The following is a 26,654-nucleotide window of genomic DNA, read 5'->3' on the forward strand; positions in this document are numbered from 1 at the left end:
GAGGAAGCCACGCCCCACAGCATGCTGATGTTATTTGAAATCAGTACACTGAAAGTTTAAGCTTACTTTGCACTCAAATTACAGAAATCAATTGATGTATTTGTTTATTTTTTTGAGGAGCACTGCCATGTGCGTATTCTCTTTAATGATTGGGTCAAGCAACTAGCGTAGGTGGGTCTGTAGGGATCAATATTTAACCGGGCTGTAGTACAAAAAATAAAACCACATCCCACTGTTTTTCACTGTATTTGCACAAGGATGCTTGGTAAGTCGCTTCTTCTAGGGACTGGGCCAGAACAAATTCTCTTATAGTGCGGTCAGTCCCAATTCACTTTGATCACTGATCTGCGTCTGAACGAACTGTGTCAACATCAATGTGCTTTCAATCAATCCAAGTGGCAGATGGAAACAGAGCATTAGCAACAGTACCTAGGAATGCAATGAAATGAAGTTCATTTCAAGCCCAGTTTGATGCTGTGATCTTCTCTGAACATGGTTCTGACAGAGATGGTAGTGACTGGTTTACCTTTCATAGCCTAGTGGTATCAGTTGATGGTCTTTATATACATTTCAGGTCATGTTGAAGATGTACCTGTCAAAGCACTGTAAGCCACTGCTCACAACTAAACACAACCCTGGCTGTCTTATATTCCCCAGCCACTGCTGATCAAGGACATAAATAAACTACAGCCGAGTTACTCCTGTCACCCCGCTGTCAGGCTTCAGATTGGGGGGGAGGATCGATAGCATTTCAGTTATGCTTTTCATCACCAAGTCTGATGAGCAAGCTGTAGAGCAGTACCGGCAATAAATGACAAGACATGTTCAGAGCTGATGCACAACCATGAAGCAAACAGTGGGGCTGTGGAGGGAACGCAAAGCAGAACGAATACCTGATCCTGACAGCAATACATTAGAATGGTTATCGACTTTATTACAAAGCACTGATCAGTTTACACAGAGGGTATAACAACACAATGTGAAAACTAAGCATGATTTATTGAGAATGACTACATAACCAAGGACAGACAGACTGTACATTCAAGTGCATATCTATATGTATATGTAGTAGAATACATTAATGAGCAGATGCATACACTGTGCATATAGTAATATATGCAGATAGATAAGGATTGCAAATTGCGGTTGCTAATTTCAATTGCCTTTATAAAACATGATTCCTTTGTGATCTGTATCTATGCAGCTGTGCATCACAATAGTAAAATGTCACATCCCTAAGTACTACAAATCACCACCTTCGTTAGCAAAGCCTTTTTACTCCAAATGGATTCTGAAAGAACACAACCCTTTTTTTGAATGACACGAGTAAAACCGCACTGTCTGAGCCGCTCATGTCTGGTTTAGAACGCTTCCCCTTTGTGAATACACTTTTGCCAATGACTTTGGAATAGAAGAGGTGACCGCTCCACAGAGGAGTTCCACAGCTCAACACTAGATGGCGCCATTTGTTTAAAAAGAAATAAAAGCAGGCGCATTATCACACCTTATCTCAAGCACATTCCATCGCCATTGCAGATTATCCAACATGCATTACTTACACATTATTTTTCACTGATATTTCTAAAGGTTAGTTTAGCGGGCAAAAAAATAACACATTTCCGATGTATTTGCGTAACTGTACAGTTTGGCTCTGGCACTGCTCTGTGCTGCTTTTTCATATTTTCTCCTTTTTCATGGGCAGAAAACAGTTCACGATTTATAAGAAACACTGATTGTACACTTAGGAGGTCATTTAAATGCAATTTGTCCTTAACCCACAATGTTTGAGAAGTTTTTCATCTTTCTACAGCATATTCGGGTTAAGTATAAACAATCACACAAAGAGGCAATGATTCTGTATCGACTCATACCATGCAAAACCAACACCAACAATTTCAGCGGAGTTGATCAGAAACGGCAATGTTAAGACTTCACAAATAAAATACTTTTATATATATAAAAAAATAAAAATAAAAAAAAATAAAATGGTCTGGTAAAAAAATATCTCAAATAAATATTTTACAATTGCGCAAAAGTTGCTAGTAACAGGGATGGAAAGACTCCCATTGCATAGCGGTTTGATCAGTTCCTGGTTTTACTATTTAACAAGACACACCTGAGCTTGACAGTTATACACTGTGGCTAATCAAGTTCATATTAAAACATGAAACTGAGAACACTGTTATGCATTAGGAGTCTTATTTCCATCCCTGAACAATAATGATTTAAAATATCAAAACAAGCTGATATACAGTATCCTGTAATCTTATATGCAAGACACAAGATCATGGAGGACAGTGATCACATTGGAGGGTGCTTAGTTTACAATCCAGCACTTGGTTTCTTTCATATTGCGTGCAACTAAGATGCTACTGTTTTTAGCTACAAGTGGGAGGTCCAGTTATCAATCAAAGAATTTACAATGAGTAACATTATAGTAAAGGACATTTACAACACAGCAGTGAACCTGAATGCAAGACATGTGCATCTTTTTGTATAGGACAATGCGAGACCAGAGAAATGATGGCAGGACGTAAATCTGTAAGATTAACTGCAAACCTTTTCTGAGCTGTACGTCATGTACAAATTCCTTTAGTCTGTAAGAAGCAATCCCTGACAAGGGCTTTTGTTTGTAAATAAAATCTGTTTGCAACTGCTGAAAAGCATGAAGGTAACCAGCGACGTCAAAGGATATTATTACTCGTAGCGGGAGTAAAAAAGGGATGCATTAGTTACAAGTCATTGTAAATCTGAAGCATTCAGTTCAGGTTTTCTCTTAATTCCCAATGTTCTGCCTCACACCGCATTTGTGTGCTGGGTTTTGTAGTCAGCTGGTCCATGCTTATTCCTATGAAGACTGCTGAAGGGTGCTCCAGTCAGACTGTGTCCCTGCTATGAAACAAAACTATTCGCAGCTGAGAACAGGTGTTGGCGTTGGACGCTACGAGAATTTGAAATGCATGGATATGTCCTCACACTGAAGCAGGCTTTGTGATTGGAAATCAAGCCAGGTCAGGCAATGTGAGAAGTAGAACTGTCATACCGCTACAATCACTGAGCCTGGCTGGGCTGTTCAGAAGTGCAAACCGCAATGGCTGTGTGAATGTTCAGTCTGCTCACCAGCAGCCATGCCCATCGTGATCCAGCGGATTTCACTGCGGATATATTGGCTTTCACATGCTGAATGGTCATTACCCATCGCCCATGCTTCTGAATAACCCTGCAATAACTCCACACACCAAACAATTTTGCCCTACAAAACAACACACAGAAATGTAACTGTATAAAAAGACCACAGTGCATGCATGCTTTTTCACACAAGAACGTTTGACAGGCATCAGTCTGTTCAGACATTTCACAACATTTTCACATATATATAATTTTATGTCTGCTTCCCAAATTGTCACTTCACTTCACAAATTTTCTCCCCAGTGTTCCCAGAACTAGACAGCAATGGAATGTCAACAGCGATCTTAAAAAAAAAAAAAAAAAAAAAAAAAAAAAAAAAATGATGTTCAGGAAACCACATCGGGTTTATTCTTCCACAGCTTACAAAGGAGAGTGAGCACGGAACCGAGATCACTGCCTGGAATAGGAACCTGCAACATAAATTACAATCGTCTTGTCATGCCTGCAGTTTGCATTATTATTATTATTATTATTATTATTATTATTATTATTATTATTATTATTACCCAGTGTCCAAAAATTTGTAAAACTGGAGTCAACTTAAATAAGCATATAAATTAATTTATAAAAGAAGCTATTTATGTTTACTGACATTCATTTTAAATAGTCGCTGCTTTTTATTGCTGGGTTTCGGATTATAATAACTATAATAATCCACAGGTTCTTATTGCTTCGCTGACTAAAGCAGCACAAATAAAACAGGAACAGCAGCAAAATTACAATATATACAGGTTTCAGGTTAAGTATCATTTAAAGTTTGCAGTTGGGAATCTGCTGCAAATTCTTATAATCCTTGCAAGGAGTCTAATCCCTACAGTTGCATGCTCAGAAACTGCACAACATTTATTTTAAGGCTTGCTTGTCATTCTATTTTATACAGTACATGAATCTCCTCCACATTTCTAGAACAGCATTGTAAAAAAACATCCACTCTAAAGCATGGGACAAGTCACCATCTCTGCACAAACCCACACCTGCACTTTATTTTATCTCATTGTTCTGAGTTGCGACTGCCCAATGTGCACAGGCACACACAGAGCACACTAACTGCCCGCTCCACCACTCCCACCCCCAGCCCCTCTCTGCTTACCTTTATATGCTGCGTCAGACCTGGAGGAGGGTCGAGGCGAGCAGGGGGAGCCTGTGTTTCTGTAGCTGGCATCAATGTTTTCATAGTCACCCGTGGGTCGAGCCGGCCTATAGTAAAACATTACATTTTATATATTATATATATTTTAGCTCAAAGAGCCAGCTGCCCAACATTTCAATATGTTGTACATATCTTTCTCAAGGGAGCCAGGTTCAATCGGCAATCAGTTAGCCAATTTAGCCTGGCCACATCCTCTAATCTGGCCAGCCAGATTCTCACACGGTTTGGCTAGCCTGTCTGTTTGAGGAGAGCTAAACAGAACCGTGTGCCTCCAAAAAAGTGAACATGTCGAGGCCCGTGAAGGGCTGCCCCACCTAGTCGGCTTGTCATTCCTCGGTCTCTGGAGCTCGTAGCCTTCCCGGGATCGCGGCCTCACCGCCTCTCCTTGCTCCGGCTGAAACACAGCAGCAGAGTGACAAGTTGACAGAGGGACTCCCGGTGCACCACCACGAGAAATACGATGTGTGTGACACGACAACACCCTTTGTTGCAGTGCCCCCCCCCCCCCCCCCAATGCACATACACCCTCTATTTCCACTCCAGCTGTGTGTAGGGGGGGCGATATCGGATGTCAGAGAATCTGCCGACACAGATGCCGTCATTCACAAACACGTTTGCCCGGGAGACATTCCAAGATAAACAAACTTACAACAAAGATAAAAAGTTATTTCCTCACAGGGATGAAGACGTTCTTGGAGAATGTTTACACTTGGTCACGTGGTTCATGGGATAGGGAATATGAGGAGATTCAATTTGAGGCATTACAGAGGCTGAGCATTCATCACGATTCATTACGATTCTGGCTTCCATCTATGGAAGAAATGTCTCCCGACAAGTCCCTAAAGTGCTGATCAAGAAATCTGACCTTCCATTCCGGCTCCTGTCGTCTCATTTCCATAGTCCCCTTTTCCCGATCCCTCGACCTTACGTGCAGTCTCTTCTCCTTCTCCATCAATAGCCGGGCAACTTCCTAGGGAAGAAGAAAGGAGACAGGAAATTAAACATCTCCTTTTTAATATAAAAATGTGAAAATCAATGTGCGAGTAGATAAAACAGCACATTGTGGGTTTTAAATGTTCAATAGAAATACTGGACTGTTTAGAGTGTTGTTATACAAGGGACCCTTACCTCATCCTGTGCCATCTGGGCTGCCCTCTTGTCTAAGTTGCTAGCCTGAAAAATAAAGATTTTTTTTTCCTGAAAATTGCGTACACATGCGCTCCCCATCAACAATCCATTATCAGCTTAGAGGGGAAGAATGCTGAATGATCCCAGTTCACAGAGAGAGAAATCAGCTTAGGTACAGAAGACGGGCTCTGCTCTTGACCAGGTGCAGAAAGACGGACCAGTGTAAAACTGAACTACATTCTTTCAAACACACAAAATGCTCTCTTTGAACTGCTGCCCTAACCCTAACCTTAACCCTAATTAAGAACCATTTGAAATCTTGTTCAGTATTACAATTTTCTCAGCTGGCCTGTCACTGAAAAGCCTGGCCTGTCTTTCTACACCTATTTTGAAAAAACAATCAGTATCCCTTCATAGTGGGTTTGTATTGGGGGGGGGGGGAGGTAGGGGGACAGCAAACCCCTGACAGGTAAACGCCTGCCCATGCCATGCCCCTCACCTTTAGCTCCTCCTCCTGCAGCCTCATGGCTACCTCCAGGTCTGTCAGCTCGCTGCTTCGGATGTCGAGTCGAGTGACTCCCTGAATCACCTCCTGCACCCCGTACTCCCCCCAGGGTTTCCTCCCTGAAAAACAAAAACTACAATGAAATCCACTCCCTGGTAGCGCTTTCACTGATCGCCTTTGTTTCATGGTACAGTATAATAGTTTTCATGTCTGCTGTTCTCTGTATACAGTAGCCCTCTCCTCCATGTTGACATGCACAACAAAACCTCCCTTCCTGGGCATATTCTTACATCAGAATGCCCCTCACTATTTCTCTCTCACTCACTCACTCCTGCCTTTACCTCTCTGGTCTCTGTGGTGGGGACGGTTCTCTGGCCAGTCCTCACTGGAATGCGAGCGTGTTCCGTGCCTCTCCTGAGCTCGACACGAGGGCTCTGTCCTGGCGTCCCTCGTGTAGTGTCTGGAGCTCGGATCATGGAACACCTCATCGCACCCAGAGGGCAGCCTTTGCCTGTCCTCCCTCCCCTCCCTTCCACTGTGCTCCTCCCCAGACCAGCGTCGGCTCAGGCCAGCCGAGGCCCCGTAGCTCTCACTAGTCCGCTGTTCCCGGCTAGCGTCCCTGCTACGGCGTGGCGCGCTGTCCCTGCTGTGATCTCCTCTCTGTTCCTTGCTGTGATCACGTCTGATCTCCCTGCCACGTTCTTGTCTGTGTTCCCTGCTGTGGTTCTTGCTGTGGTTGGGTGGCGGGGGTCTACTAGGCCTCTCCTTCCTCCTCGTGTCTCGCTCCCTCTCGGGCTCCTGCAGTTCGTGTCTGTGGTGGGGAGCCCTGGTAGGTTCGGCGTCGTGCACGTAGAAGGTGGACTGGGACGCTCTGGATTCCGCCTGGGGGTCGGGGTCTCTTTCCCGGCTCCGGTGCCTGTGTCTGTGTCTGTGTGGCCTCTCTGACTCTTGTGGCCCACGCTCCTGATGTCTGTTTCGGACGTGGTCTGAGCAGCCCAAGGAAGGAAACCATGCAACAATGGGGAGGGAGGGACGGGAGCGGGTTAGTTAAAACAAAGGTTAGTTCCAAATGGAGCAAAACTTGAGACGACATGCAGTACACTGATGGTTTAAACAATAATGACACAATGAACAAAACAGACAAATTATAACTTGGAATAAATAAAGGACAAGGACATTTGAAATAATGACAAAGACTTCATGAAAACGATGGTGTTAGTGAGGTTTAATACCAAGGTGCAAGCTTCCCCATTCCCTGCCCTGCCCGTGGACCTGTTCCCTTTAGAAATCCCTCAAAGAGTACCCCTTCAGTCTCTATTCTTCTGAGGCCCTAGGCTTCTCTAAAACACTGCCAGTAAAAAAAGGTACATTAGAAACTGAAATCAAGACACCAGAACCCAGTCTGATGGAAACAACTTTCAATCACTGCTGGAGGGGAAAGACTTTATATGGCACTGCCAAATCACCCAGCTGCTAGAACACAATATTTCGTTTTCTCTGGAATTTTTTATTTTAGGTAGGCCTTGCTGGTCTGTATTTTGGGTCGTCTGTGAATCACTGACTGCCCTGATTTGTGCTGCAGAGCAGGACGTCATTGCTGAACACAGACTCACAGCTGCTTGTGTCATCTATTGCGTATCCTTCTCTACTTCAGGAGGAGCCTGGCCTATTGTGTCAGGCCCTCGTTTCCTAGGAGACGCAGGCCGACTGCCACGGAATGTGCGCCCACTGCAAGTCCAGGGATTAACAGCGAACCACAGAGCCTCTGTGTCAAACACAACCAGGAAACCAGGGCCAGCCTTCCCACATCCTGCAGAGCTGCTTTGTACAAGCATGTGTCTCCCAGTGAGAGTGCGGGTCTGCATTAGTCTGAACAGTATGCGTCTGTACTGGTATCTGTGTTTTAACCCGTGTATGTGAGTGCGTGTATAGCTAAAGGTTTTCAGTCCTATACATTTCGGGTGTTGAAAAGGCCTGGGGTTAAAAAGCGCCCTTATTTAACCTGCTTAAAATAGGAACGAAATCCCTTGGCTTTTAAACCGTGTGAGATGGAACGTGGTACAAAACACACAGTGACTCACAGTGACGTGGCACCTGGGTCCCGTCCCCACCTGCACATTTAGGATATTAATCAAACTAGCACTTAAACTGAAAACTTCCTGTTTAAACTCTGTGCTGCACAGCCAGTCACACATCAATAGGAGCCTTTAATTACCTAAACAAAAAATCCCATGTGGATTTGAGGAACTTCCCTTTGCTTTTATCTGTTTATTTGCTTGCCCTCAGCCTCCTCTCACTTCCTGAGAGATTCAGAGCATTGCATTTGAAAAATCACTTTTGCATGAACCAGAGGAGACGTTCCTAAGAGAAAAGGCACTGATCAGCTCATACCGGTGTGGACAACACTTCTCGGCTAACTGGTTACAGGCGAGATCAGTGTGTGTTTGGGTTACACCTTTAATTGCAGACCTCAGGAGGTTTAGGGTTCTGTAAACCAGTGTGCTGGTACAAAATAGATTGATCTTAGACTTTGAAACCTGAAGCTGATAACGCTGTGCATTGTGTAAAAAGTCTATTTAGGGTGTGATAGCAGAAATACCAAGTAGAAGTTCATTAACGATCCAGTGAGTCAGCTGGTTTGATATAGCCAATTAACTACAATGAAATAACCAGCAACTGAGTTCGTGATATAAACAGCTACAAATAGTTAGCAAATTTGAAAATAACATCCTTTAGTTCATATGAAATCCAATTGAATTTCATAAGAGTAACATCTGAACTAATGTTTTTTTCTTTTTTTAATGATATTTCTAGTTATAAATCAACATAAGTAACACTAACCACCCGGTTGTCTCGAGGGACAAGAGAATGGTAAAGCTTGTTTGGCACACCATAGTAGCATCAATCAGTAAGCATGGACGACGGACAATGAACTGTTCTGTTATAAAATGAAACGCTACACACATTAAATGGTGAAACAGGTACAAACAAAACACGTACAACACAACACACGTAATGCATGGCAGGAAACAGCAAACAGGGAGAGCAGAAATGACAGAGCAGGCCATCCAATTACAAAGAACATCCTTTTGAATCACGTTGGAGCAAAATCCCAGGGGTCTGCAGAGTGCAGACAGACTGGAGAACCAGAGAAGGAGAAGGAGGAGGAGGAGACGGCCAGGAGGACAGACGCCACCCCAAACAAGCATTTCCACAGCAGCCAAACAGGAGAGGCCCACCACCAAACAGAAAGAGGAGCCGTACTGTACCGTTGACATGCTGCTGCTGCTTCAGTACCACTTGGCAGCACGAAGCACGGTCAGCAGAGGGGATGAGCTGGGCGCGCTGGCCAGCATCTCCTCGCCAGATGGAGAGTGGAACAGATCAGATGGCCCTGGATGACGAGTGGGGGGGGGAGTGTGTCTACTTGTGTGTGTAAAAGCATGTTTGGACGGTTCCAGCTGGCTTACAGAAAGATCCTCGCAAGGGATCAGATGCTGAAACACATGGGACCCGTACTGCGCCTGGCGGACCATGTGACCACCAGCACTCTAACTGTCAGGCTGCCCCCTCCCAGCCAAGTGGTCTGCTGGTATCACTCAGAGTCTGTTTGTTTGGTCTACTTAGGACAAGCTACCGGCACAGTGTTTACCCATTGAAAATAGCAACCCGTGGGGGGAGGTGTGTCTACCCTAGCATTAAGGAATTACTGTAGCATTCCACAGTAATAAAAAAAACACATGCAAAATCAATTAGGAATTAGGAGGTTCGTCATATATTTCAGCCCTGTACAATGAGGCAATAGCACCGGACTGTGCATGTTTTTTGTTACTTTCTCATTTTTGCCCAGCAAGTACAGATGTTTAGATATTGTAGAGCAACGCCAAGAAACGTGTTGCTTCTGAAAGTTGAACGGGCCAATTTTACTCAGATGGTCTTTTTACATGCCACAGGTAGTGGGGCTGTGATTAAATCTAATCTGATATTACAAGGGTGGAAGTAATACTCCTATTGCATAGCAGTTTCACCCATTCCAAGTTTGATCAGCCCCAGTGTACAGATAAGAAGCTCAGGTGTGTCTGATTCAATTCCTAATAAAACCAGGAATGGATCAAAGTGCTATGCAATGGGGGGTCTTGCTTCTATCCTTGTATTACACTATCCTTCAACAATCAACCACTAAAACTTTGAGCAGCTTGGCTTGGTTCTTCGTTAACCCATACAATCCTCCATTTGAAACATTTTACTCAGCTACAAGCAAGTCCAAGGTAATGCACTCCTGCATCCTGAATGTATCGGTCCACTGCCTTACCATTCCACTGCTCAATTCATCAATACAACAGATGTACGTTCGACACATTGCGGTGTAGTTGAAGGACGGAGGCGTCTCTCAGTGCAGTATTAAAAGAAGTGCCAGGAAGAAGGAACCCCACAGCTTTAAGAGCAAGAGTACCTCCGTTGTCTTCATAGTAGCGGTCTTCATAAGGCACATCCTGAAGCTGCTTCTTCCTCTTCCTCTCCTCCTTCAGCTCCTTCTCGTGAAGTCTGCGAGCGATAGCCTGGGGAAACAATTACACTTGAACTCTTTCTACTTAAGAGGCAGCCGAATTCACTGTATCGGTGTAGCAGCCTGAGAAGGGGTGTGAACCAACTGCCTTGCTAATCTGCGTCTTTACCTTTGTACTGACCGTTAATAGAGCTGATATCTATTACCTGGTCTGACCTGCAGGGGTCAGCATGGTTCCCCTAACACAGCACAGCCAGGTGAGTTCTCAGTGCTGCTTTTTTCACAGGTATCTCTGACACAGTGTCCAAATGCAGAAACAAACTGTCAAATTGTACACACATGGCCTTTTAAGGTATTTCCTGACAAAGCAATAAGCATGCCTACATCTGGTTATTATTACTATTATTACTACTATGACTATGGTCAAGTGGCTTCACACGCGTGCTCATATCAGGTCTAATCAGGTACAGCCTCACCTCGTCCTTCTCCTCCTGCTGTCGTTTATCCAGGGCCTGCTTCACCAGCTGCTCCTGAATCTCCTGTGCGATCTCGTTATCGCTGTGCACTCTGGAACGACAAGAGCAAGAGACTCAGCGCACCGCCTGGACACACCCATGCATGCAGAGAGCGGACAATCCAGGAGCTTTCAAGTTTCCACGGAAAAAAAAAGGTCTGTCTTTCTGTTTGTTAGGACTGGAGACCAAGCCAATCACAGCCCTGGCAATAGCACCCAGCTTTCCATGCATGAAGGTGGTTCAGTCTCTATGCTTATCCAATTGTCGACATGGATTGGTTGCAGTCTCTTAAAAGAGGCTAGCTCTGGAGCTGGTTCTGAGAAATATAGGGTCCACTACACAAAGGTATTCCAATAAATGTTTTTTTTTTTTTTTTTTATAAAGTCTGTATCTGGATTTAATAACATTTTGTATGCATGAAACTGTTCTGGATGGTTTGATATAAAACAGACAGTTCCATGAATTTCAAACTTATGACGCCTGCATCAAGCCACAGCTTGACAGAAGTGTGTGCCAATTAGGCTTTCCACTATGCAATGTAAAGACAGCTTTATAATCATACTTTCCACAAATATAACTCTAAATATCACCTGTCTGTGTTTGAAACGCTAACTGTAGCTTGGGAGACAGTCATAACATCCAGGTGTGGGAGGCAGTTTGTTTATAAGAACAGGGAAATCCCCCTCTCCCTCTACTGAGCTGGAAATCAGCCTGGCTTTCTAAATGTTGAGCTACAGCTCCAACTCCCAGTGGATTTGTTCCTAGTTAAACAAGCTATAAAAACACTAATAAATAATTAAGCTACATAAATAGAATATTTGCAAAACCATATCCCTTGGAAGGCTGAGGCCAGACTGCTGTGGTTTATTAGCAAACTATTCTATTTTCAGGACATCACCTTTCACCACCTCAGCTGAGAGAAATCTTTGTTTAATTGCATTTCCACTTGGGTTTATTAAACACTATGGCACAGAGAGAGAGAGAGAGAGAGAGATTCAATGCCTCGTGATTTACCCCCTATTCAGTCTGAGAAATGGCTTCAATGAGATTAGTAAAGTGTGAACCCACATGTCTCGTTGGTGTCTCTGGTTGCGAGCCCACGCCCTCTTGTCCTCTTCATCCTGCATTCTCTTCGCCACCTGCAGGTCATACTGCACCAGCCGGCTCTTCTGGATGTTTGATGCCAGGTGATTCTCAACTGGAGGAGGGCACACACACAGAGGATTCATTTAGAATTACTGTAGGTAATAATTTTAAACTTCGCAGTTTAAGACAGATTAATTGTGAATTCTCCATACAAAAGGTTACACCCAAATTAAACTATACTAAGAATGTATCGAACTACAATGCAATAAGTAATAAATTATCTCCTGTAAATTACAGAATGGTCGTTATAGAAGTACATTTTACTAACATGTCTCAAAAGGCGAATTAAGCAGTGGTGGAAACAAGACTCCCATTGCATTGCAGTTTGATCCATTCCTGGTTTTACTACTACTTTAATAAGACACATCCGAGGTTGTTACCTATACACTGTGGCTCATTTTAAAACCTGGAATGGGTGAAACTGCTCTGCAATATGAGTCTTATTTCCATCCCTGTTAAGTATCACATCTCTCTAATTGAATGGAGTCACCAGGAAGCTCAATGGGATCTTCCTAGTTCTCAAATTATACATTATTAAAAAAAAAAAAAAAAGTCAATAAACTGATAAGTGAATCAGTGGATTATCAAATGGTCAGATTGCTAAGGCGCCCTGTTGAAAGACCTCTCTATATTACTACAGCACTTTATGCCTGCAGGTCATTTTCATGCATGTTTCTGCTAAACTGCTCACGCTCAATCATCTGCCCTGTCAAAACCTCTTAAATCTCCACTCAGACACAGCTCATCAAACGAGACACTGACTGACTGTTCCTGACGCAATCACAGTTTATTGACCCCAGATAAAAAAAGAAAATGAAATTCAATTCAAGGCCAAGCCAATACCCATGTTCCTCCAGTGGTCAATAAATCCTGATATTGACTGAAACAAGGCGGTACCTGCGTCAGTCCAAAGACAGATGGAGGTACAGTATTTATCATCTCTAGCGTTGGACTGCCGTACACTTTGGGTGTAAAAACAGTTTATCGCAGTTTACCGTGCTTGCTTATTTACAATGCTTTCCTGTGTTTTATCTTCCATTACTCTGCACTTTTACCAAGGCAACGTCACAAGTCATAACTCCATTCTATATTAAATTATACTCATTGTAGCGACTGGATTCAATATAGAATCGTGGTTCCCCCACAAGCTCCAATCTGACCACAGTCTCGGGCAACATGACTATCCTAGCCTCAACAGCAAACACATATTTGTAAACGCATTGGGAGTTGTAGAGCTGGACCATAACCCCATTTTCAGTGGTTGATTATCATCTAGCAATTATCACGATAAACATGATTCTCCTTTCTCCCTAGTTCATAGTTACTGAGAATGTTTTTTCAGTACCATAAAGAATCCAGAATAATTCATTTTTCAATAATATCATAATATTAACCAGAATGAAGTACAATCGAGATTTTTATAGAAAGCCGATTGTCACAATACAGAAAAGGCTGTTTCAAATTCTTTCTTTTTTTAAAGGTGGCGTCTCTCTCTTTTCAGAATAAAGCAGAAGCGATACTTTGAGATTCAAACTTCTCTGAAAACAGTGCAAGCTGCAGTCGATGGAGCCTGCTACTGCACCACACAGAAGAATGCTGCAACTGGCTTGATTCACAGCTTTAATCACAACTTTCATAAGAATGTTCTTCTTAAAGTCTGTTTTTTATTAATAAAATCAAGTTACTGGATTATTGGCAGTTTCATTAACAACAGTAAAGAACTATTTCTGTTTTCTTCTAGGCTGCACTTCCTTCTTTCCTGCAGCTGTGGGCTGTGATGTTCTGCACAAACCTGCTCTATAAATGTCACAATAAAAAGGATGGAGGCTAGTGGGTGGTGAAGCAATTAGGGAGAGAAGCACCAGATTACCATTTTACCAATTCATTTTTCACTGGGAGTGTCTGCAAAGTATAACTCTGAAGCTAAAGCAGCTGAAATGACATCAATAAATGCCAGATCTGCTCGGTCAAATATAATCTTGCAGGTGCAGCCTGCGAGTCGGAGTGGAGATTGTACTGTAAAAGATGCAGTGCTCTCTCCCTCTCCCAGTCATATCCAGTTTGTTCTTTTATTTTCACTGCCTGGGCTGCACTTACTCTCCTGTTCTTGCAGGTTGTGGGCAAGGGTATGATCCTCCAGCACAGCGAAGTCCCGGCACACTGCGGACAGGAGAGAGAGAGAGAGAGAGAGAGATCAGCATTCAGAAATACGCCATTCATCACAGAGCAAACGTGAAGGATATCGAGTTGGCATAAAAGGTTTAAAAAAAGGTCAAAAAGAAAGATGAAATGAAAATGTATCTGGGACCATGGTGACACAGCTGTGCCACTTTTAAATAGCCCAGTGTTGGTTGCGAACACACGGGAGGGAGATTATAACCAAGAAGTGGCCTACTGAGCTAGAAATAGTGTGCCTCTACAACTGCCGCGTTTTGCATTCACATGTACCAAAAACCCTGCCTTTACCTCTAGGGTTAGAGATTATATATATTAGTCACAATTAGCAAAGCATTCAAACATGCCCAGCTGTTTGGATAAAGACACATTCCTAGTGTTTTGCCTACCATTTCATGAAAAGGAGTTTATTCAGGATGCATGGAACCCCCTTCTCCAGATTTTTTGCACTTTCCTTGCTTCAATGTACTGTGTTCTGTGGATCTGCAAGAACCCCTAAAACACTAAGTGTGTCACTCTGGTATTTTAATGAACTTTGGTACCACCTTTGAACTTTGTTAAAAAACAAACAGAAATAACCCTGTGGTTTCACAAGTCTCAATCCTGTATCGAGTCTTGCCTTCTCTCAGTCCCAGAATTAACTTGCTTTCTTGTAAGTTTGAGAAGCAGAAGTTATACAGTAGATGCATCATTTCCAATTTCCGCAAGTGTACTGGCATTGCATTCCACTAGCTTTTGTGCATTTACATACGTACAGTTACTTAGAAGACTCTCGTTTTGATTTGACCGGGAAAAACCCTCTTGCAAAACTACCAGATCAGTAACTCTGTATGGAAAATACCCCTGTGCGACAGCGCTGGGGCATTGGTGTTAAAAACGGTCTGGCACCTTTCAAGATCTTATCAAAGCACTTGGCAGATAATCACTAAAGTACAGCCTGCACTAATGGGGGAAGCAGTAAGTACATTTACACTCACTAATAACTGTTGTCTTTCTTTTTTTTGCTGGGGACCTATTAAGCTAATGAGGTGACCAGCGATACTGCAGTCTTGCGCAGGTCACTAGGGCAAGTCAATCATAGGATTAATCACAGCAAAAGCAGGAATGGAAAGAAAATCATCACTGCACAGCTATTCGAGTCATTACATGCTTCAGCAAGTTCATTAAACAATCCACAGCCAGGAGGAATAGCTTTAGGGTGTGCAGATTAACCTGGGATGTATCAAACGGTGCACCTATCTACTTCCACTCCTGCTCGAACTGAAAAATCATTCTTCTTCTTCCCAGAAAATATCAGACACGTTCTACATTTCTGCTTATGAACAAGATAAAAGTCATCATTTGCCTTTCAAGTTTCTTTGATGCTATGACAGTGTGTGTGTGTGATGAACCTGCTCAGTTTCTTGTACAATATACAGGGGTTATTTGATCATGCTGACAGTACAACAAAAGGACAGTGCATTTCTACCAATGCTACTTATTCAGGGTTTACACACTACTGCTATTCAACAGTGGCTTCCTGAATTTCAAATACTCAACTCTGAATACAAAAATGTGGCCCCTCCTGATAAGGTTAATCTAAGGCACAATCTTAGATTGACGATTCTGGGAAGGAACGGGGCCTTATCACAGAAGAGCTGACGAAGCACAGATTTAAAACACAAAACAACAACATGACATCTTGTGATAACACACAAGAGAGTGGGCTTTACTCAGAAGCATGCAAATCCATTTCCTCCGCGATTCTCAGAATCAAGACCAGACTGTGGCCTTATCAGAACACTGTTGCTGCTCAGCCAATCGGAATCATTGCTAACCGTTGTTTCAGTTAGAAACCACAGTAACCTGTGTTGGGCAGTTTACAACTCTCGTTCAAAAAGCAATACTAGCTTATTTCATGAAATGTAAGATTTGGATTAATAAGGCCCATGGTGTTGGAATTAAAAATAAAACCATGGTAACCATGATGTTTAAGTGGTAACCATGATGTTTAAGTGAATTGGCATCTTTACTAGTATCAATAATTCAAATGCTATATTGCGATCACTATAAAAGGTATGTCTGGATCTGGAACAGTAAAAAACAAACACAGTTTGCAATTCTCCCAGTGAAAGGGGTTATGATGCACACTGTTTTCACAAGCTCACGCTGGTAGGAGTCACAGCCAAGGCTTAGACAGCTGCTGCACACATGCATGTTCCCAACACTTATTCACCCAGAAAACAGGCAGCTCTTTCTGCCGAGTTGTTGGTGCCTAACCTTGGAAGAATGTGCTGCACGGTATGTGATGTCAACAGTCGATACAACACTGATTGTAAATCACGTTTATTTCAAATGTTTAATACAGTCCATTGTAATCCTTGACATTGTTCCAGCCAGATGATCACTTATTGAACACCAGGGTTCAATTAAACAATGAAAGTCCTGGCTGGTACAAGGGTCTGGACTTCTCAATTGAACACTTCAGGACCTGTTCAGAGCAACAACACTGAAAGAGCCCCAAGTGAGCACCACTGGGGAAATAAACCACAAGATCACTTCATTTCTCTGCTTTGTGCTGCATTTTTTTCTTTGTGCTACGCTCCCCTGCCTCCAGAGCCCGCTCCTTCTCCACCCTTGCTCCTACAGATGTCAGGACTGCCCAGTCCCTGACCACATTCCGGCACCTCCTTAAGACTCACCTCTTCAAACAGCACCTGTAGAACTCCTCTGTTTGTGTCCTGGGACACTATCACCCTTCATGTAAATGTGCTTTATTTTGCTCTTATCTGCCCCCTATTTTACTGCATTTAATCCTGTACTTCAGTATACTGTAATCTGCCAAGTGTTTAACCTGTAGTACTTTGTATTTAATCACATCCTGATGTAACTATCACTATTTAATCATATCCTGATGTAACTATCACTATTATCTGCTGTATTATTGAATTGTGGTTTGTCACACTTGTACTTTGCTTGAACAAAAGTTATTGTATTTCTTGCTCTTATTGTATTACTTGTATTGTAACACTTGAAATGTATTTGCTTACGATTGTAAGTCGCCCTGGATAAGGGCGTCTGCTAAGAAATAAATAATAATAATAATAATAATAATAATAATAATAATAATAATCCGTGTCAGCTCATTTACTCCCACAATTCAGCAACCGGTCCGCGGAGATACAGTAGAAATAACTGAAGATTAACAGCCACACATTTCACTGCAACACTAACGCAATCCTGCTATGCGATAGGAGTCTTGTTTCCGTCCCTGCTCTGCCCAATCGGTCCTTTAAAGAGAATTATTTTAGTTTAGTTGTGCGCTGGGTGTGGGTCTCTGGGAGTCACTGTATTGTCATTCACTAATGAATTTCTTGTAGGGGGTTTCTTTCCCCCATCTACATGGCTTGTGAGAAATGCCATTGAAAGAGCAGAGCATTGTGATATTCTGGATAGACTCCATTATAATGCTAATCAAAGCACCAACCCCCTTCTCCCATGTGTTACACAATGCAGATGAGTGGCAGCTGTGTTTTGGCACATATGCTCTGGGTAGGCTATTTGTATCAATGAAAAAACCTAACAATTTGAGGAGGGGGCGGGGGGCACGACTACAATAGATTTCTTAATGGAAGATATTTCAGGATAGATAGATAGATAGATAGATAGATAGATAGATAGATAGATAGATAGATAGATAGATAGATAATCCCAATGCTTAAACTACTTCTGTGTGAGACTTGATGAACAGAGTGCGAGAGGCAGACAATGAATAATTAATTCCGTCTGGCGCTTTCACTTTTTCAGCCCAGTGATTTCCACCTTTTCATGAACTGAGGCAAAATAGAACTTGTGCGCAACAAGTAATTATTACACGCATTTATGAAATAATAAATGTACATTAAAAAAACGCTCAAATGTGAGCGGGCTGAGCACAAATTGGCTGCACTGCAGACCCTAGTCTCCGACTGAGGCTGGTGCCAGTCTGTGTACATAATTAGTTAAAACCAAGCTTTGCCTTATCAAGATCTACGTTGCCGCATAAAGCAGGAGCTAAACATGGACGTTACTTGAGAAAGCAGTGGCCCACATACAGTACACACAGCCCTTTGGTCACTGGTGCTGTTATTCCTCTGTACGCAATATTTAACATACGCGTATTAATAAGCAGCCCGTGTACGTTTCTTGCGGTATAGTACTTAGGGACACGACCTTGGCAATTACAGACTAGATCACTGTCAATAATGAATGGAAAGAAATAATAATAATAAAAAAAAAACCGCACAAAGCACAACACACATGCTACCGGCAGGCTCGTTATAATTCCTTATCGTATCAAGAACAGGCGTTGAGATTATTTGGTGCTAGTGTAATGAAGACGATTTCATATTGCATCCCTGGAGCGTACAGACAATAGGTAAAACGGGCTGAGTATATATATATATATATATATATATATACACACATACACACACACACACACACACAAGCAAAACATACCGTAGTTCTCCGGGGAATTGAAAAACATAAATAGTCCTACCTACATCGTTTCCAGTGAATATGACAAAACACGATTATTTTAAAACCTAATTATTTAAAATTATGCATAGTAAAAATAATAAAAATACAATATAACTGAACATTGAAATATACTGGCAATATACTACAACGATTTTGGTAAACGAATCGAGAAGCCGTGCGGTGATAAAAACCTTCTTAATTAGGTGTGAGCATACCTGTTTCGATCGGTTTGCATGTTATATCGCATCCATACTGTATCGTATCGCATGCACCTGTGGTACAGCTTCTGTGATCAAAACAAACGTTTACTGGACCAACACAAACTCACCTTCTTTCACGCCAGGTAATTTATTCTGATCAATACTTAGATCAGCCATGTTGCCGATGATTGTACTGTTTTCAGATTCGATCGGCAGGGTATTGAATCTATATGACGGGCTGTAAATTTCAGCCGGGTTTCAGGTTGATGTTTTTAAGCACAGATTAGTGTCGGCGACCCGAACGCTGACTTGCGGATATCTCCCTCTCCACATGAAAACGATACAATATAACAAACACAATGAGGAAATCGCAGCACTGCGCTACGGAGAGCAAAGCGGGTCAGTAAACCCCGCGCGCACACACATACACCGGCGACAGGCGTTTGGCACTAAATGCACAGCACACCCCTTTGATACTTTGAATTAAGAACTGCTTTACATTTTTTTTTTAAAAAGGCTAGATTCAGTTTTTCTTCAACCGAGATGAAATGCACAAATAGAAACGCTTCTGTTGTATGTTTTTCAAACTGTGCGTATTTTGTAAACGGCCATCGCATACTGTACGGCTACTTATGTTCTTGTTGTATTTATGTTGTTGTTTATGAGAGAAATGGAATTGAAACGTCATATACATATTTCCTAATACCCTTCAATGACATACACGTATATATTTTTCAAAAACTGTGCAAACTGTCGGAACATTGAAGTGCTACATTGAACGTGCGCTGTAAAGCAATGCAAACTGAAACTTGTTTTTTTAAAGTCAAATCTGGAGCAAAATCCTGGACTGGATTGATCCTTTGGTACCAGATATGACCGGTCATAGACTTGGGATTTTCCTAAAACATTGCTATCTTAATAACACAGTTTCCTATACTTGCCGGTGTCTATACTGGCCCGCATTCAGCTACGAAACATAACATGAGGGATTGTTCAAATTTGCTTAAACCACTTGACAATAAAACAAGAGACCACTAAACATTAAACAACGTGCTACTGTTTGGGTGTCATATGGGTTTGATTTTCTCTTCTAACCCAGACTGGTTTGCAAGCTGCTTTTTACTGCCCACGGGCGGTCAGTCCTATTGAACCACAAGGCAGCAGTCCCAGAACTCTGCCATGCGCTGGTTCAATTGCCCTGATCCCTGGGCTGAGTGCTACAGTGTGTGCATCATTAGCACGACAAACTCAGACTGAACACACCAGAGCTCTGCCGTGGCTGCTTCCATTTGAAGCAGGCAAGCTCATTAAGAAAGGACCTCCTGCAGATGTCCCCCAGTTAACGCCTTTTTAAACACTTAACAAGGCAAAGCAATACAGATTGCTGCAGACGTCTGATGCTTGACAGTTAGGAATTAAACCAGTCATTTGAATTGTGAATTTACTATGCGATTACGTTTTAATTATAGCGCTGCTGTAATTAATAGAACGAAAAGACAATCTGATTAAGATTATTGCAATTGTGTTGTGCTAATTCTTCATCACAGTGTTTGTAAAGCTGTGCAGTGTTTTGGCAAAGCTTTTTGTACGTCAGGGCTGGTCCTTGTTTTTCTCCTGTAAAGTTTGAAAAGCGCTCCACGCTGTAGTGACGATGCTTTTGATCTCCAGGACGTTATACCTGCAGCCTCAGTATCTTAACACACACTGACAGGCATCATTGAGTCTGATTGAATTCCATTTCATTAAAAGGGATGGGATGACTTGACAGAGCGAACCTCATGTTACCACTCAGTGATGGACAGGCCTGTCTGGCTTCACTTAGCAGTACCTTGAAGGCAGTTCTATCAGAGGCGATGCCTGAGAAATCTCATTTGTTCCCAGTACGTCATGTGTATTGATTAATTGCACCAGATACAACATATATCATGAATTCGACACAGGTTCGGTTTTGTAAAGGACACAGGAAGGGCAGTAAGGGTGAAGTATTCAAGTAAGGGGACCAGTAGCTGTCTTTCAGTTCAGTTCAATTTGTATTTTATTTTAGATAAAAGAAAAACACAAAATAAATAACAGACACTGAATTCTTTATAACAGCGATCCTAAACTGTACGGCTAGATTTCCAAAGTGTATACTTACATGACAAATGAACCCCTATTTTTTATTAAAGGAGACACAAAATAATAACGAACAACTAAATAACATAATTCAAGCCCTTTTGTCACTTTCACAGTGTTTGTTTGTCATGTTTTTTTTTTTTAAACAATACCATGATTTTTTTCCCCATTTACAAAATAGGAGTAATTAGAATATTTAGTAAATGCTTTGAAAATGTGCCCTGTAATTCCATTCCTCATTATTGCACTGGACACTTAAACATATATTTTATACTGCAAAAAAAAAAAAAAAAATAATATAGAAGAAAATACTCATTGTGACGTAATTAATTGTCGATTATACTGACGCAAAATACAGCGTTTACGCTACAGTCAGCAGTACCTGCTGGGAAAAGAATTCTAGCAGAGACAGCAGCGCACTCTGCTGGACAAAATGTGAATGGTAAATTTCAGTCAAAAATGTATTTATTGATCTAGCAGTTGATCTGTTGATGCAGTTTCTTCTAAGATCATTTACAGGATTACTGAATTTAATTTGATGCACACGCAAATTAACCTATCAAATAGAGCAAAAAAGTAACCAGGCACAATATCAAAGCATTAACACTGGCAACATGTTTTTATAGATTCAGAGTCTATTAAACAGGCTTTTGAAATGTGTCTGTAAAAGAGACACACACAGGCACTGTTAGATATGTTGATATATACACCCTTGGTACAGCGTTACTGTGGGTCTTTTGACCATTCCCTCTATTGATGCTGATAAATAGGCTCGAAGCTTATTGTCTGCAATAGCTAGGAACATATGCATTACATTCACACGTAGGCCATGTTAAAACATTGGCTCTAGTTTTTTATTTAATCTTTTTTAAAAATGGAATATTCCATGTTACTGTTACAAATTGATTAACAAGACACATGTGCTTAAGAGAGACCTTGAATTAATGATATTCGATTATTTCTAGATTCTTAGTATTGAAAAACGAACAGGAATCTTTCCTTCTATCAAAAAATAGGAGTGAATTATTACTGTTCAGAAGAATGTTTTTAACACGGAACTTGTCTTGTGCACAAACTTCTGATGACGATATGTCCTGTCATTGAAGATGTGAGTTATCTTATAGCCACCAAGAGTATGTCTGGCACCACACCAAACTGCAAGGCACTAGTTTCACGAAGATGCTCTCAACATTCCACCTTCGCTCTGACAATAAACACAATGTACTGGGTCGGTGACGCACTGAGATTGCGTAGCTGGCCCTGTTCAATATACTACAAATCCCATTCGATCCCATACATCTTACTTAAGATTGAAGAGCAAGTTCCTAGTACGTTTGGCTGCTATGGGATTTCAAATTAATTAAAAAAAAAAAAAAAAAGCGACAACCGCTCCCAGGATTTCAGTTTGCAAGAGAATCCGGATTTTATTTATTAGCCTGATAGAAGATATATGGGCTGGGTCCTGACATTAGAGCTCTCTGTATCTGTCAGTGTTTGCGTGGACAGCTCCTGGGATGGTGATAAACAGACTGCCATGTCCCAGGCATTGATTTACAACCCCTCCGCCCCCCCTCTTCGGCTTCAAAAGTCTCCATGAGACCCAGTGGGACTCCAGCAGAGATCTTGTAGCACCATGGACAGAGACCTCTCCACTCCCTTCTGCGCTGGCCTCCTGGCTCTACTGCTGATGGTCCAACTTCACGCAGTGCATGGAAGGAGTTTCCTGATTCAAGGTGGGCTACATGCATTGTCATTAGAGGCTCCTAAGATGCTATATTCATATACAAATCGTATACATTGGCTCAGACTCTTACTGAAGCACAATTCAATGAACTAGTAAGCTTTTTCTTGTTTCAATAAGTGGAATGGGTTCACAGATATTTTATTTTAATGCTATGAATAAATCCACAGTTGAATGCTTATTCAATCTAAATGAACATCGCTCTGCTAACTATCCGTTTTTAATGATCAGCTCAGTGGTGTTCAAAGGTTCAGTGGACTCTGCTCTAAGCTAACCCAGGCTAGCTAACATCTGTCCATGAGTAATAATGTTCATCAGTAATGTTATCAGATTTACTGATTATGATACTATATACTCTTGGTAAATGTATCTGTGGCAAATTTGCAATTGACTGTGCTTTTCTCCTGCTTATATTAGTAGACTTCGTGCAGTATGTTATTAAACCTGCACGAAGCGTTTACAGTGGTACTATTGGGGTGTGTGGGATGAAATTCATTCCTGTCTATTGCTGCTGGTATTTCTTGTAGTATATTCCTAGTTAAACATGGACGCGGTGTGTATACAGTGCTGGAGAGGGAAGGGGTGATAGACTGCTCTTGCCAAACCATTGATCTCCTCTTTGACCATTTGCTTCAATCTTAACACATGTGCATGCAGTGTAGCTATACAATGCTATTTAGAGGTTGACAAACACATTGAAATACCAAAAGCTCTATAAATGACATATTATAAGTGTATCTAATTGCTTTTGGATACACAGAAAACCAGCTGGCTCCTGGAAAAGACGTCGCAGATTTCCAAGACAAGCTCATAGCTCTGCTGCTGCAGAAAGGTCTGTCTGGCAAGTCTGGAAGAAGGCCTGAGATCAATGGTAAGCATTCGAATGGGAGAGGGTTTGGGCTAATGTGCATTCTAGAGGTATTGTTTCAAACTTGAATACAGTATATACCTGAACTATATGAGAACTACACCTATATAGCAGATGTGTATAGATCCATGGTGTATTTAGACATAGTTTACATTTATAATATAGGTCCATCATGTTGAGGTGTTATTAATGTATCCTGGACAGATTTATTTTCATTGTGGGTAGTTGAAACATCTCATAGCTCCGAGTGGACTGATCATTTCCTTGCTCTGTCACAGATCTGGAGCTGGCAAGCAAGCTAGCAGAGCTGGAGCAGGTATGCAAATATATATTTATATAATAATGAAGTGCTGTTCTGTAAAACTGCTATGATATGGCATTCTCTGAGAGTACCAAAAAGAAATAATAATAATAATAATAATAATAATAATAATAATAATAATACAGCTTTTCACATCTATGAGAAAACATAATCATTGTACAAATAATGAAACAAGAAAGCAAATGTAAGCTCCCTGCTTCACTCTTAGAATCCAGGTTTTATCACTATCATGATGCCACGCGTCTACGGCTATGCATTCGGTATTGATGAAACGTATTAACGCAGTGCATCATTTCACAGCTGGCAGCACTGAGAGAAAACCTAGCCCTGGAGAAGCAGCTGGACTCCAATGCAATAGGAAAGGAGTCAGCACACCCGAGCAAAAGAGGTACATCCTCCTGATCACTATCTCTGCCAGGCAACTATTACTGAAGATGAGTGGTGTTTAGAAAACAAAGATGCCTTTCCAGTGCAAAACCCACATCTTTCTATATGACACCCAGTATATGACACACAGTATATCACACCCACTATATCACACCCACTATCACACCCGCTATCACACTCAGTTTTGCTTCTCAAATATTTATACTCTCAAATAAGAGTTTTTTGTTTTGTTTTTATGAATGTTTCTTTGCTTCCTGGACTTGAGAAATGGTGTGCTGAATGTAACGCAATGCACTGTCTTTATGTTTCCCTGTCTGTCTGCAGCATGCTTCTGGAAGTACTGTGTTTGAGATCTGAACCCTTTCCAACCACCCCAGCAATGTGTCACCCTCAATATCATGTGTAATATATAGACAGACAGCATGTATACATCTGCAGAAAGGGTCCATTTCAAACTTGTATATTGAGAGTGTTCAAACAGTTCAGTGTTCAAACACATAAAACCAGGTGTTATATCTAAAACATCCATAACTAAATTGTATCTAAACTAGCAAGGTATAAAATTGAAAAGAAAAATTGAATTATCAGGGAAATGATCCTATGTACAGTATTTTACTTTATTTTACCAGGAGAACTATGTGCATATTTCCTGATAAAACAAGCCCTGTAAATTGTAGCTTCTTATTATATCAACACTAAATATATTGACTATCCTATTATGCTTGCCTCTGTACATCTCTTTGTTTTGTTGTTTTGTCCTGCTACGAGTATGCGATGTGACTGGTTTCACTTATATTGAACTACCTTTCACAAGGTAGCATTGGTGGCAATCGGGATGTGTGAAACCAGCCTGCAGTCTCAGATGATGTCATTTAACTCCATAAAAAATGCTGTACGCGTATCTAATTTGAAAATAAAACAATGTACAAAGCATTGAATTGAATTTTACTGGTGGTCTTGACATTTATTTCTCATAACAGACAGATGGTTCAAACTGCTTTCCTCACTCTCTTCCAGCAGTTCATTATTGATCTTGTTTACAATGAACTCCCTACAGTATGTATTCACTCTTCAAACCCAAAGTACCTGTAGCCCTAACCACTACAGCTCCACTCATGAGTTTACAAGGAATCTGTGACAAGTTCCCAGCCCATGAAATGATGAACCCCATTTCATTCATGACATCAGATATTAACAGGCTCAAAGTGATAACTGAGGGGAATGGAATTGAGTCTCTTCTCTACAGCGATGTACTTTGACGATCACTTTTTTAAGTAATCAATATCATTTAGTGTACACGAAACCATAATTATTACTCCTTTCAGCCTCTGTCCTTAAAACAGCTTTACAGCCCCCTCAATATCAATTTAATGCAGTGCAATAGCACCACCATGCGGCTGATTTATGTAATTCATTGGTACAGTAAAAGTTCGCAACAGATTAAAATTCATGCAAACCAGCATGCAACTGCCTTTATGTCTATGGTGCATGCATTCCCAAGCAAGAGAAACAACAACAACAACAAGACAACAGAGAAAATGAACAACAATTAGCAACAAGTTCTACTGTTACCTTCAAAGCCCTGGTGATATCCCAGTCACTGTCTATACAGTTATTACATCTAATACGTGTGTAGAGTGTAGCTAGACAGACAGACAGATATCAGAGTACTTTCCATCTTGACCTGCAGCAGATCGCGACAGACACAGATAGACATAAAGGCTGGGGAATTCATGTACACATAATGATGGATAATAATGGTAAAAGTGCGAAAATGTCTATAACTATAATAATTCCTATTGAATATAAGCACATTTGAAACCAAACTATAGGACATTTAAACAAACAAGAAAACCGCGTATCCATGAATGGAATCAGTTAAAATAGACAGGCAATGATATGCTGACGACTGAACTATTACAACAACATCCCTTTAGTTTAGAGCATGGACAAGGCAATGCAACAACTTGTATATGTAACAATTTAAATATAAAAATATAAAGAATGATTTATGAACCAAAAGACAATGACATTTAAATAATTAATAAAATAAATTAAAAAAAAAAAAAAACCTCGAATGCCTTGAAAGACTATTGTCACCGCTCGTGCTCCTCTCCCCCCGGGCCTTTTGTTGCTAATGTTCCAGTGTTTCTCTTTTTTCAGGACGGAGTTGGTAGACGGACCGGTTTCCAGGACGCGTTTCTGT

General features: G+C 41.4%; 2 protein-coding genes across 4 annotated transcripts; one reads left to right on the forward strand and one right to left on the reverse strand.

The window, feature by feature from the left end:
* Positions 1 to 980: 980 nt before the first annotated feature.
* Positions 981 to 26,634, reverse strand: LOC117417483 (coiled-coil domain-containing protein 50-like). Of its 3 annotated transcripts, none has more exons than XM_059034322.1 (12): positions 26,521 to 26,634; positions 14,238 to 14,300; positions 12,063 to 12,192; positions 10,956 to 11,046; positions 10,426 to 10,531; positions 6,314 to 6,958; positions 5,967 to 6,091; positions 5,468 to 5,512; positions 5,205 to 5,309; positions 4,654 to 4,733; positions 4,280 to 4,386; positions 981 to 3,599 (listed from the first exon to the last, which is right to left on the reverse strand). In XM_059034322.1, the coding sequence occupies exons 3-12, from the start codon at positions 12,119 to 12,121 to the stop codon at positions 3,580 to 3,582; spliced, it is 1,383 nt and encodes a 460-aa protein (XP_058890305.1). In that variant the 5' UTR covers positions 12,122 to 12,192; positions 14,238 to 14,300; positions 26,521 to 26,634; the 3' UTR covers positions 981 to 3,579. The 3 variants fall into 3 exon arrangements, with proteins under 3 accessions (XP_058890305.1, XP_033885548.2, XP_033885549.1); XM_034029657.3 differs by lacking the exon at positions 26,521 to 26,634 and adding an exon at positions 19,144 to 19,418; XM_034029658.3 differs by lacking the exons at positions 6,314 to 6,958; positions 26,521 to 26,634 and adding an exon at positions 19,144 to 19,414.
* LOC117416606 (urotensin-2B-like) lies at positions 22,645 to 25,396 on the forward strand. The gene is made up of 5 exons (XM_034027857.3): positions 22,645 to 22,863; positions 23,632 to 23,742; positions 24,018 to 24,055; positions 24,362 to 24,449; positions 24,773 to 25,396. The coding sequence occupies exons 1-5, from the start codon at positions 22,764 to 22,766 to the stop codon at positions 24,796 to 24,798; spliced, it is 363 nt and encodes a 120-aa protein (XP_033883748.1). The 5' UTR covers positions 22,645 to 22,763; the 3' UTR covers positions 24,799 to 25,396.
* Positions 26,635 to 26,654: the final 20 nt, after the last annotated feature.

The sequence above is a fragment of the Acipenser ruthenus genome, chromosome 12 (genome assembly GCF_902713425.1).
Source record: "Acipenser ruthenus chromosome 12, fAciRut3.2 maternal haplotype, whole genome shotgun sequence".
Taxonomy (NCBI): Eukaryota; Metazoa; Chordata; class Actinopteri; order Acipenseriformes; family Acipenseridae; genus Acipenser; species Acipenser ruthenus.

Coding starts and splice junctions, on each gene's coding strand:
- LOC117416606 (XM_034027857.3), top strand. CDS start 22,764: ATGGACAGAGACCTCTCCACTCCCTTCTGCGCTGGCCTCCTGGCTCTA. Junction 23,743..24,017: donor AAGAAGGCCTGAGATCAATG/GTAAGCATTCGA, acceptor GCTCTGTCACAG/ATCTGGAGCTGGCAAGCAAG. Junction 24,450..24,772: donor AGCACACCCGAGCAAAAGAG/GTACATCCTCCT, acceptor GTCTGTCTGCAG/CATGCTTCTGGAAGTACTGT.
- LOC117417483 (XM_034029657.3), bottom strand. CDS start 19,192: ATGGCTGATCTAAGTATTGATCAGAATAAATTACCTGGCGTGAAAGAA. Junction 4,734..5,204: donor GACAGGAGCCGGAATGGAAG/GTCAGATTTCTT, acceptor GCTGTGTTTCAG/CCGGAGCAAGGAGAGGCGGT. Junction 3,600..4,279: donor GTCTGACGCAGCATATAAAG/GTAAGCAGAGAG, acceptor TTTATGTTGCAG/GTTCCTATTCCAGGCAGTGA.